The 12467-nt window shown below is 47.8% G+C and overlaps 1 protein-coding gene across 1 annotated transcript; it reads right to left on the bottom strand.

Moving 5' to 3' along the window:
* Positions 1-1090: 1090 nt before the first annotated feature.
* OVGP1 (oviductal glycoprotein 1) lies at positions 1091-11531 on the bottom strand. The gene is given in 9 exon segments (XM_044236479.1): positions 1091-1330; positions 1333-1377; positions 1380-1907; positions 2894-3029; positions 6654-6770; positions 8323-8508; positions 8601-8709; positions 10638-10762; positions 11250-11531. Coding segments are annotated over 9 exon segments (1506 nt in total). The 5' UTR covers positions 11406-11531; the 3' UTR covers positions 1091-1226.
* Positions 11532-12467: the final 936 nt, after the last annotated feature.

Raw genomic sequence — 12467 nt, forward strand, 5'->3', positions numbered from 1 at the left:
ATAGTTCATTTTGTCTTTAGCTTTTCAATAGAGGCAAAATGCTATTTTCCAAAGTTACTAAGGTTAGTTCTTTCCTTCCTTAATTCCTTCAATGTGATTATGTTGTTCTTGTGTTTTTAATACAGTTAAATACATTTGTTACTCTTTGTATTTCAATTTGGGGTTGATTTCATTTACTTTTGTGGATCATGTGAAGCATTTTCGTGGTTCTAAATTCAGAATTACACAAATATGAGTACTCAGGTAAGTATCAATCCACCCTTCCCTGGTAACCTGTCCCTAGTCTCCCATTCTTTCCACTCTATCTCCACTCAACTCCTACAGGTACCAAACTCATTGTTTCCCTGTTTATCCTTTCTGTATTACTTGGGCACAAATGAGCAGACACATGTATTTTCTGTCCCCTTTTTTCTTACATGAAAGGTAGGATACTGTAGATGTTCTTTTGTGCTTTTGTTCTCTTGACAATGTTATAGCTGCTGTTTAAGTGATGTGCTTAGATGACAACACCAGAAGTGTGACTGTAAATATAGAAGAAAAGAGAGCCAGAGAAGAGACTTGGTACGCCCCAGCATTAAGCAATCAGGGATGAGAGGAGAAATCAGCAAAGAACACTGTGAAGAAATGACAGTCAGGTAAAAACAAAAGCTGGAAGTACAGTGAAGAAAGTGTCGAGGAGGACAAAGTGACCAAGTGTGTCAATGCTGCTGCTGTCTCAAGGAAAGTTGGAACAGAGACTTGGTCACTGCAATGAGCAGCATGTGTATCACCAGGGACATTGCCAAGAGTAGTTCTAATATATTCATGGGAGCAGATGTTATACTGGAGTCAAAAAGAGGATTATGGGAAACTGTGCTGGGAGAGATCCTGTCTCTGATCACCCATGAGGGGAGTAGTTGTGCAAGGCAGAGAGGGAAACACATAATCCACATTGAAAAAAACTGGCACTGACTAGACACAAATTTCCTCTTTCCAAAAAAAAGCTGTAGGGGAAAGTGAACTTGAAAGGCAGAAGCTGACAATTGCATTGTACAGGTCATTTCAAGAAAAGAACTCCAGAAAACTCAGATGGATTCTTGTGTTTCCAGTTTATTCAACAGAAAAGAGATTATCTCATTGACGTTGGGGTCTGCTCATACCCATGAAGGATTTATGAATGTCTGGGTAAAAGCAGCTCCCTACAAGAAAAGACAAGGGCTTTTCCCAGCTTCTGCCTTCAACAGAGCCTAGGCTCCTTGACCCACAGCAGAATTTTCTGGGTTTTCTTTTTTTAGAGAGAGAGCACTTGTTGGAAGGGTCATCAGATTGACAGAGGAATTGTTTCCATAACGGGAATACAGGGATTGTCAAAAGCAAGAGGACTGTGTCCTGGGGCTAGATGACAGGACCAGAGGATGACCTCCTGCTTTCAGCTTCCATGTGAGGAACAACATAATCCAACAGGAGATCAGTGTCTACCTCAGAAATCAAACTCTCTTCTCTAAGGGTCTTGGTCTGCCTATCAGGAATGACTGTCATCTTTCCAGAGGGGATAGTCATCATCTCAGAGTCTATAGCCCTCTTTCCACGGGGCATGGTTCTTCCAGAGGTCCAAAAATAATTAGGAATCATAGTTGTCTCTCCATTGGTCGTGGTTTCTCCAACGGTCTCAATATTCCCTTCCAGAGTTACATTGAAATTTCCAAAGGACTCAGTTTCCCTTGTAGGGGTCACAGTCCCACCTCTGTTTCTTGTAGTCGTATTTTGAAACTTTCCTTGGTTATTAGCGGCCAGAGACTTTCCTCCTGGGAATGAAATCCTCATATCAGCGGTCCAAGCTTTAGTTATAGCTGGCCTTTCAGGGCCAGTTCTTGTAGAAGTCATAGCAGTTGAGAACCAAAATTTTGGTGAAGGAGTTGAGCTGGACTCTAGAGAAAATCATCAGAACAGGATGAGACTCCTACTGCTTCCTTCCCGTCCTATTAATTACTGGCAGGACTACAACAGAAGTACATGCTCCCAAAATCCAGAGTTGAAGGATTTTATAATATACCCACTTGAGGGCATTGATAAAATCCCACCATATGGAAGACCTGCTCCTTGACTTCATCACGTTAACGTGACCCCAGACACACATGGGGACTCAGCACATTTACTAGATTTCTGGTGAATGACCCCAGGGAGCCTGCCAGTCTTCTATGCTTAAGGCCTCACTTTGACCTCTCTGATTGTGAATTCAACAAGACCTTGCTGCCCCAAGTCCTAATAACAAAAACCTCCTGTGTCCCCCATTGTAAGAGGCACCAGGAACAATGTCAAGGGGCAAGGAGGCCACTCTAGGCAGCATTTTGTAAAGAACTGGGTTGGAGTCCTATCTTTGGCCCTGACTAGCAGGCCACTAGTTAACCTGACTAGTTAGCTTTCTGAGCCCTAGTTTCTTGGTGTATAAAATGATGGGTATAAACCAACTCAAAGAATGTTTCAGCTCTAGCATGCCAGGTTCCATCTCCTAAACACTGGGGCAGTCTCTACTATCAATGAGATGTCAAAAGAAATCTGACTTCCTTTTCTGGCCCTTGTCCCATGAAAACAGGAGGAGGCAAGAGAGAAATAAACTAGCATATGTTGAAACTAACTATGAGCCCGTAGTTTTCATTCTTCATTTCTTTTCATTCTTGTAATACTGTCGTGAGTATAAGGATCATTCCTGTTTTACAGATAGGGGAACCAAAGCTCAGAGGGGTCACTTGGAGCACACCTCTAAACCAAGAAAATGGACTGGCCTGACATCAGAACTTATTCTCTTCCTTTGAAGTCATGCTGCCTCACCAAAGCCTTCAGATCTAACAGAAGGGACCCAGCCAGAGCCCAGTTACACAACTTCTAACCCCAGTTCCAGGCAATAGCTACTCACCATTCTGCACCAGGAGACTATTCAACTTGCTGACAAGGGGGAAAGGGCCAGTGCCACAGAAAGCACCCTTGGTGTCATCCAGGTCCAACGTCCACACCATGGCTCCCCCAAAATTCTCTCTCTTTATGAACATTGCCTGAAAAAGTAGTAGTCAATCAACCTGCTACGCTGGGCAACCACCCGACTGGGTACAATGGCTAAACACTGAAGACAGACCCTCAGGAAACACCACAGGAGCAAGAGAGCCAGTGTTTGAATCCAGCCTCTAACCATTTCCTAGCTGAGGGATCTTGAAAAGGTCACACAAACCTTAGTGCCTTTGGGCACCAGGGTGGCTCAGTCAGTTAAGCGACTGCCTACAGCTCAGGTCATGATCCCAGGGTCCTGGGATCAAGCCCCACATCAGGCTCCCTGCTCAGAGGGGAGTCTGTTTCTCCCTCTCCCTCCATCCCTCCCCTTTGCTTATGCACTCTCTCTCTCTGTCATACTCTCTCTCTCTCTCTCAAATAAATAAATATTTTAAAACAGCAACAACAACAACAAAAAACCTTATGTGTCTCAGTTGATTCATTTGTGAAAAAGGATAGTAAAATTTCCAACATGTTTAGGGGCCAAAGAATTCCTACAAGTACACACTATAGCAAGGATGGAACTCAAAGACATTATACTGAGTGAAAGAAGCCAGTCACAAAAGAACAAATACTGTATGACTCCACTCACAGAGGGTCCTCGGAGTTGTCACTTGCATATAAACAGAAAGCAGAGTAGGGATTACCAACGGCTGGAAAGATGAGAAAGTTCTGGAGATGTTAGGTGGTGATAGTTACACGATAATATGAATGTGCTTAGTGGTACTGAACTGGATGCCTAAAAATGGGTTAAATGGCAAATTTTATGTCATGCATATTTTGCCACAATCTTAAAAATAGATTTTAAAAAAAGAGTTCCTATCTGTAAAATATTTGGAGCAATACCTTGCACCAAGTAAATGTTCATAAATATTTAAAACTGTTTCTCCAAGATCCCATGGCTAATCAACATTATCATCATTCTAAATAGATGTTGCTATATTATTTTAGAATCACTTCCATGTAGCTTATCTCACAATGATGCTATAAAGAAAAGAGAAACTATCTTCACAGATAAGAAAATAAAGGCTTTTGTCCATGATTTCTAAAACCTCAGCTATAACTAGAGGGCAGGGTTTAGACTCCAATCCGGGTCCTATTACTTCTTTGCTGGTGTTCTCTATCAGGGTTGATGGAAAAGACAGACTCCATCACCTCTGCATAGCTGCATGACTTGGCCAAATCACTTTGGCCTCCTTTCTGAGATTTGCTTTCCCCAAATGTAGAATAAGAAGAAGGAGGGACCCAATTAGAGCTCAGCTGAAACTGTGAAGACTCCGAGTTTTTATCCTGCTTACAAATGAACAAATTAGCCTGCCAGCTTTATGTGTACATGTGCACGCACAGGATCTCTGGACCAGAGAATAGACCAGTGATGCTCGCTGCAACAGAACAGTCAGAAGAGCACCTAGACCTTGGTCCTCGTGTGCCAGTTGCCCAGAGAATGACACGGCAAAGACCAGATAGTCACCTCCACATGCAGGAAGGTGTCAGCACAGGCTCCTGAACTCATGAGCTCATTGAGGACAGCCAGCAAATCAGACTGTCATCCGGAGAGAGGGAGAGCCTCACTGAAACGTAGACAAGCCCTCTCTGAGGAGGGGACCTCTACATCTGGGACCATAGCAAAGGCTCTGAGGGAGAGGGAGAGGCAGCTTCCTATTTTCATTAGAGCTCATCTGCTTCCTTTGCTCAGAGGGCCCAGACCATGCAGGAACACTGAGAAATCCAGGGATAATTCTCTCCCGATGATGATCTCTCAGGTTTCTTTCAGCTCTGGGATTCTGGGATGAAATCCCTTAATCAGCCTCACACAGGGTTCTGCCCCCCTCTAGTTTTGCAAGGCATGGTAACAGCCCCTCAAAGCAAGGACACCATCCTGGCTGGCCTGGGTCCTCCCCCAGCATACGTAGGTCAATTCCTTCTCCCATGTCCTGCGGATCATACTCTTAATTCCATCCAACTGGGTAATTCCACTGAGTCATTGAATTTTTCTGTGTGTGTCTTCTGGTCCCAAACCAGAGTAAGATCCTGGAGGCTGAAAGCCATGCTCTCTACCTCTCTCCCTGCAGCAGGCTTCACCCAGTGATAGGCACAGGGGAGCTTATGGTGGATCTTCATGAATGCTGCCCTCTCTGATGCTTTCTACCCCAAACTTCCCCCAAAGAACAGCTGACACCTGTTACTTCTACATCACCCATAATAGAGGAGACTAGAACTTCTTTTTTTTTTTTAACTTCTTTTCAGCGTAACAGTATTCATTGTTTTTGCACCACACCCAATGCTCCATGCAATCCATACCCTCTCCAATACCCACCACCTGGTTCCCCCAACCTCCCACCCCCCGCCCCTTCAAGACCCTCAGGTTGTTTTTCAGAGTCCATAGTCTCTCATGGTTCACCTCCCCTTCCAATTTCCCTCAACTCCCTTCTCCTCTCCATCTCCCCATGTCCTCTATGCTATTTGTTATGCTCCACAAATAAGTGAAACCATATGATAATTGACTCTCTCTGCTTGACTTATTTCACTCAGCATAATCTCTTCCAGAGACTGGAACTTCTAATAAACCCCAATATCCAGGCAGTTGCCAAGTCCTGATCATTTCTTATTCAAAAATGACCTCCTCTTCCAACCACCTGGTCCACGCCCTATCTTCCCTGCACACCTCTGCATTCCCCAGTGCTTTCAGAATGCCAGAATCCCATGGGGACATACTAAGAACAGTTTCCAAATTCTTTTTAAGACCTGCTAAATACTCAGGGATGGAACCAAGAATTTCTATATTTGTCAAGTCTCAGATGATTCCAAAGCACGGGCAGGTTTGGAAATCACCAAAGGCATGTCATCTCTGTTGTAATTCACTATGGAAACCCACCGGGCTCACTTCCATTCAACATCCCTTGCATGGGGCGAGGGGGTGATCAGAGTTAGGTTCTAAAGGCTTCAAACTTACAGGTCATATGCCTGGTCAGAAACCTGATTTTGTCTTAAAATACCTGCAAGAAGTGGGCCAAATACCTTCACCAGGATTCAAGTCCCTCTATAAACCGGCCTGCACTTCACCACCTTCTCTTACACTTAACAAAAATTCTCTGCCCCCCGCAAATTCTTTGAACCTACTTTGAATGAGCTTTCAGTACCCACTGAACCTCTCCCCATGTCCTTATTTCCCCCTGCTGCCCACCTCTGTCAGGAGGCCCTCCCAGACTCTCCTACCCCACATATCAGTGCTACTCATGGAACACTTAGCATGGACTACCTTGTATTGCTGTTTGTCTGTTATGAAATTATCTGGTCCAAACAGAAAAGAAGAAACTGTTGCCAAAAATCTGTGTAAACTGAAAGAAGTCATTTCTCCCCTCAAAACCAAAATTCTTTCTCTTCAAAAGGAGAGGGTTGAATAGATGGGATTAGGAAACCCCAGGTAGTTCAGGTACCTGAGACTCACCTGATCCAGCCACCCTCGCCTTTTTATCCTCCAACCAGTACATGCACACACACATGCGTGTACATGTGCACACATGCGCGCGTGCGTACACACACACACACACACACACACATTGTACAGATAAGAGTCTCATGAGAGCCAGAAGAAAACTATATGCCGGAACAAGAAAGGACCAAGGTCTTACCTTGTGACTGAAGCTGACGGCATCATCATAGCCAACCCACTCCTTCCCCTTGTAGGCGTAGGGGACATACTGAAAATCAATCCAGTGCTTTGTCGCTCTCTGGAGAAAGGAGCAAACCTGCCCGGAGGATCACCAGGTTAGTTCTGGGAAGAGCCACGGAGAGAAATGCCAGCAGGCACACTGCTCTTTTCCCAGTGGTGAAGAAACCAAGGGCCCCTCCCCAGGGAGTATGAAGAGGCGGACCAAAGAGGTAGCAGGAAGCCACTCACAGAGGACCTTCTCTTTCCTGAACAAATTCCTACTAGAACATGTTCCTTTCTCTAATGTCCATGATGGAAAGGGAGACAGAACCAAGGAGTGGCTAACATCCTTAGAAACCAAATCAGGTCTTGGCTAAATAACGTCAATGCTAATACAAACAGTAACCTATCCCCCCTGACCAAACCCGGATCTCTTCCAAAGAGTTACCATAAACAAACCTCTCCTCTCTTCATTAGAAATCAGCCTGAAGGGCCCAGGCTCGGTAGTTATCACACTAGCTTGTGAACCTCCAATAAATTTAAAGTTCTCAAAGGTAGGGAGAACTGGGTAATTACAATCACTCGACCATCTGAGTGACTACTAGGTGCCCGGGCTTGTACTGGAAACCCTACGCCACAAATAAGTCGAAGTGTTCCAGTCCGTTGTAGAAGCTCATGTCCCAGGCTTTTTTTCTTTCCTTTCTTCCTCTCTGGTTCTTTAAAGGTTCCATCAACATCTTTTAGGCTGTAATGTTGTTCAAGAATATTATTTCCACTATGCTATCACTTGTAGGAAAACCTTCACTGGCTTAGCAGGAAAACTCTCCAGCCAGCCAGCAGAGAGCAAAGACTGGGGAGACCCTGTGCCTTCACTCCTACCTAAGGCACCCACATACACCATGTGCCCCAGCACCTGCTGTCCTCTGCCTGGGAGGCCCTTTCCTCTTGTCATTCCTGCCCATCAGGATTCTTCCTGTGCTCCAAAGCTCTGCTCCATGAGACCTTTCCAGATCCCTAAGCCACACCCCCTGTTTCTCTTATTATCCTCCCTCATATTCATATCACCTTGGGTCCATGTCTCTTCCTTCCACTCAGTAGAAAGCTTTGTTGAGACAGAGAATAAGGGAATGGAACTGGGGGAAGAAGAAAGAATCTGTAGGAAGGAAAGTCTTGAATTGCTTCTAAAGAATCCAGTAGTGGGAGGGAAGGGAATCAGGGAGTGAAGATGAAACAAGATTGGCCAGGAGAGCTTAGTGATTGAAGCTGGGGAGGGGTAGGTGGGAGTGGGGGGGGAGGTTACACTATTCTTTTACTTTTGCAAATGTTTGAAATTATATATATTTCAGATATTATTTTTATTTAGGCCAGATAGTCATAAGTCAGGATTGACTTGCATAACAGTTAAGATTCTTTCGAGTGCCCTCCCCTGCACTTGGACTTGACTGAGCCCCCTTTTCCCCTACAAGGGACTCAAATACCTTCCCCTGAAGAAAAAGGAAGTATCTCTGATAGTGGATTTCTCCTGCACTGGTAAACCACTTGTTTGTCCTGTCTCCAGTCCTCACCCTTGCCTCTGCCCCACTGACCTTGCTCTTGTCCTGTTAGAGGATGGAGATGCCCTAACAGATAGACGTCCCTATTTCTGTCACCTCATAATAAGCCAGGAAGCCAGATTGCTTGGTGTACTTTCCTGGAGACGCAGGTCCCACGGCTTCAGCCTGCAATCCATTCTTAGAGGCTTTAAGGAGGCGAAAGGTACGCCCATAGGTGGGGAAGCCCATGAGGAGCTTCTCTGGGGGCGCCCCCAGCTTTCGCCAGTAATTCATGGCGTACGCCTGCAAGATAGAACACAAACCCCTCCGTGTTACTGAGGGCCGATGCCCCAGGCTCAGGGCAGGCATCTGGGCCGCTTGAGGTCTTTCCTTACCGAAGAGCTAGGGTCTCCAGACAGAGAGTACAGGGGGCTGTTGTGCCCTGTGAGCTTTTCCCAGCTTCCATGAAAGTCATAAGACAAGACATTGATGAAATCCAGGAGTCTGTGGAGGCCGAGAGGAGGAGATAAGCAGATTGGGCTAACGAGATTTTCAAGTCAGATCAACCATGGGACTAGCCAGCTAACTGTGCCCTGGCCACCCAAGCTGCCCTCCCATCTCAGCCCAGGCTGCCCACCCTTCTGTGTCATCTACTTGAGATGAGCTGCTGCAGCAAACTGCTGGTCAGGGACAGCCATGCCTCAGAACCCAAGCCATCCCGAGGGCTTCCAGGGAAATAGGCAGGAGTCGGACATGAAAACACATTTGTGGGGCGCCTGGGTGGCTCAGTTGGTTAAGCATCTGCCTTCAGCTCAGGTCATGATCCCACGGTCCTGGGATAGAGTCCTGTGCTGGGCTCCCCACTCAGGGGGTAGACTGTTTCCACTCCATCTGCCCCTCCTCCCATGCTCACGCTCACACTTGCTCACTCTCTCAAATAAATAAATAAAATCTTTTTTAAATTTTTCAGAAGGAAACACACTCGTGCCTGACGCAAGTACTAATAGGTTGTGTAAATGTCATGAGGGAAGGCAGTACTGCCCACAGCAGCTAAAGAGCATCTGTCCTTCCAACATTCGAAGCGCCAGGGAAACCATGTCTTCCAGAACACTTTCAGAATGAACAAGTGTCAGTAAGCACTTACCAGGTCACAGGCGTAAAGGTGTACAAGGATTGCATCATTTAATTTTAACCTGGTCAATGGCCTCAGTGTCACAGTGGTCTCCATTTTAGAGCTGAAGATGGTGAGACTCTGACAGGCTCACTAACTTGCTGCAGTCACCCAGCTGCCTGAGGGTCAGCCTCCCTCAAGCCTGCCAGCTACCCACACCAATGCTGACAAACTCTATGCCTCATGGGGTCTCTCCCCCTGGCCCCCACACTGAAACCCAGTTCTCTGATGTCATCACACACAGAAACACCCCATTCTCTCTTTCCTTCTGCACGGGCCTCAGCTCCTCCTCTGTAAATACTCCATTCCTGAGGTTTGAGAAATTAGCCCAGAGCTGGCATGTCCAGAAAGAGTGAGTTCTGAGTGACGCCTGGTGGTTCATGGGTTAAGTGACTGCCTTCTGCTTGGGTCGTGATCCCAGAGTCCAGGGATTAAGCCCAAGGTCAGGCTCCCTGCTCAGCGGGGAGTTTGCTTCTCCCTCTCTGCCTGCCACTCCCCCTGCCGCTCTCTAGCTCTCCTGACAAATAAGTAAAATCTTTAAAAAAGATTTTACTTATGAAGTGGCGGGGGGGGGGGGGAGGTAGGGGTACCAGGTGGTGGGTATTATAGAGGGCACGGCTTGCATGGACCACTGGGTGTGGTGAAAAAATAATGAATAATGTTTTTCTGAAAATAAATAAATTGGAAAAAAATGCCATATGACAGAAATAAGATCACCTATTAAAATATAGGTCTATAAAAATAAAAAAAAAACCTTTAAAAAAGAAAAAAAAAAGTCAGTTATGACCTATTCTTTGCTCTGCTTTGTAACTTGCTCAAAGACGGGTGCTAGGAAAGCTGGGCCTGGCTGGGCTTTCCTATTTTTGTATTTGTGGCGGTGGGTGATTTTTTATTTGCCTCTGATGCCAGTCATGGGCGGCAGAGCGTATGTCTACAGCTGTCCCCTGGGACGGCAGAGCCCGGGCCCATGGGATGCTTGCCTGTGAGACGCAGCAAAAGGCTTTGCGGAACGCACTACCCGAGAGGACGTGATGGTTGGGACTGATTCTACACCCCACCTCTGATCTCCTAAAGAAAGCCCGGGCTCTGTGGAGCTGAGCTAACCTTTCTCCCCACCCATGACCCTCAGCTGGATGCCCCCTCCCCCACCAGCACCTGTGCGAGGAGAACTCAGGGGCAGTGCGGGGGCGGTGCGGCGGTTGTGAGCGTGAGCTGCCTCCTTGCCTCCCACGTCCTGCCCCGCCAGGCAGCACGCACTCACCCTCCTAGAGGGCGCACGTCATAAGCCGTCCGGATGGTCTGTGGGTCCCCAGAGACGGCGGCAGAGAGCAGCAGCCTGGGACGCGCCGTGAGCATCGCCTCCTGCCGGAAGGCAAACAGGAGCTCCTACCAAGAAAGACGCGGACGCAGCGTCCGCACCGTCAGGAAAAGAAAGTATCAGCCAGGAAAACTATTTACAGAGCCCCTCGAGCCAGGCTCTGAGGACACAGAGGGGAGCCAGACACGGGCCCTTCCCCCAGGCTCGCGAGGGAGGTGGCCTCGAGCCACCAGGATAGCCGACTTAATAGAGGGAGGGGTAGAGGCGTGGCCGGCAGGGTCAGGAGCACAGGCTGCAGACTGCCTGAGGGAGACCCGGCAGCTGCCGAAAGGAGGCGTCACTTGGGCTGGCCTGCTGGAATCTGTGACCAAGAGGAAGAGCCACAAGACTCCTGCTCTTTCGCCTGACACTTATAAGATGATGGTAGTAAAAGAATGTTCTACCACCATTCTCCTGCCCTTGCCCCTGGCCTTGTGCTCCTCCTGCGCCATGAGCCCAGATATGATAAAAATAGAATCATTGCTGGATCCTGGAGCCCGCCGGACTTGGCCTTACTTCAATTAAGAGGAGGAAAGTCCACCGGTCACTCTTGGGGCTGCCTCTCAGTCCAGGGTACAGGAAGAAGAGGTCCAGACCGTCAAATTTATGTCTCCTCAGGAGGGATATAACCGAACCAATAAACCTTCCCCGGTTGGATAATGTGGACAGCATAGTGGTGAACCTGCAGGAGACCCGGGGTGAGGCGGGGAAGGAGGGCTTTCTGCAGAACCGCAACCTCCACAAAGCCCTTTGGTTCTTGCCCGGCGGAGAGCACACAGCGGTGACGGGAGGAAAGGAAGGCGGGTCCACCCTTCTTAGAAGCCCCTCCCAGCACGGGGCGGGGCTAAATACCCGCGTTGGAGGAATTCAAACAGCAGGGAGGGGGCTCAGTCTCACCTGGCAGTGCCGAAATTCCACCCACCGATGGACAGCAGTGTTCTCAGCTCCCCGTTCCTGTGATGGGGGATAAATGGAGGTAACCTGGGGCCCCACTGCAGTGGGTCCCTGGGGATCAGTGCAGAGTAGAGGAGGAGGATGGAGAAGTGAAAGAGGAAGGCAGGTGGAGGGAGGGAGAGGAGAGCAGAGCAAAGCACAGGGAAGAAAAGGAAGGAAAAGAGGGGAGAACAATCAAACCATTGGTCATCACAACCCAGGTTCCCCCCAGGCTTGTCCAAAGTCCACAAAACTCCCCCTCATCCCCAGGATGCCCCCACATAAAGAAGAAGAAAGAAGTAATCTGAAATGTTTCTTTTCCGTTTTCTTAGGTGACAAGTACTTATTGTGCAATAACTATGCGCGGTTGATGGCTTTAGGTGCTTGACTGAGATACAACAGAGAGTGAGACAGATAAGCTCCCTGCTCTCAGGGAGCCTGTGATCAAGTGACAAAGATTTTTACCTTGGCCATCTATAACCATTCACACAAAGACAGACCTCCTCTTGGACAGGGAGAGAACCCAGGAGTTGTGGGGAGGAATAGTTAAGCAAGCACTTAATGAGCACCAGCTGTGTCCAAGGCACTCCCCCAGCCACTGGTATACAAACATATTGGAGACCCTGCTCCTTGCCTTGGGGGCGGTGGGGCTTATTGGCTGGGGGGTGCAGGTGACAAATGGTAATAAAGACCCTAGCATTTGTGATGGGCAGGCTCTCCTTGAAGCACTCGCGCAGCATGAGTACATGAACTCCGCCCCACTGGCTTGAGAGGTGAGTTGGGGGTTACCAGGCAGAGGCA

The sequence above is a fragment of the Neovison vison genome, chromosome 2 (genome assembly GCF_020171115.1).
Source record: "Neovison vison isolate M4711 chromosome 2, ASM_NN_V1, whole genome shotgun sequence".
NCBI classification, from domain to species: Eukaryota; Metazoa; Chordata; class Mammalia; order Carnivora; family Mustelidae; genus Neogale; species Neogale vison.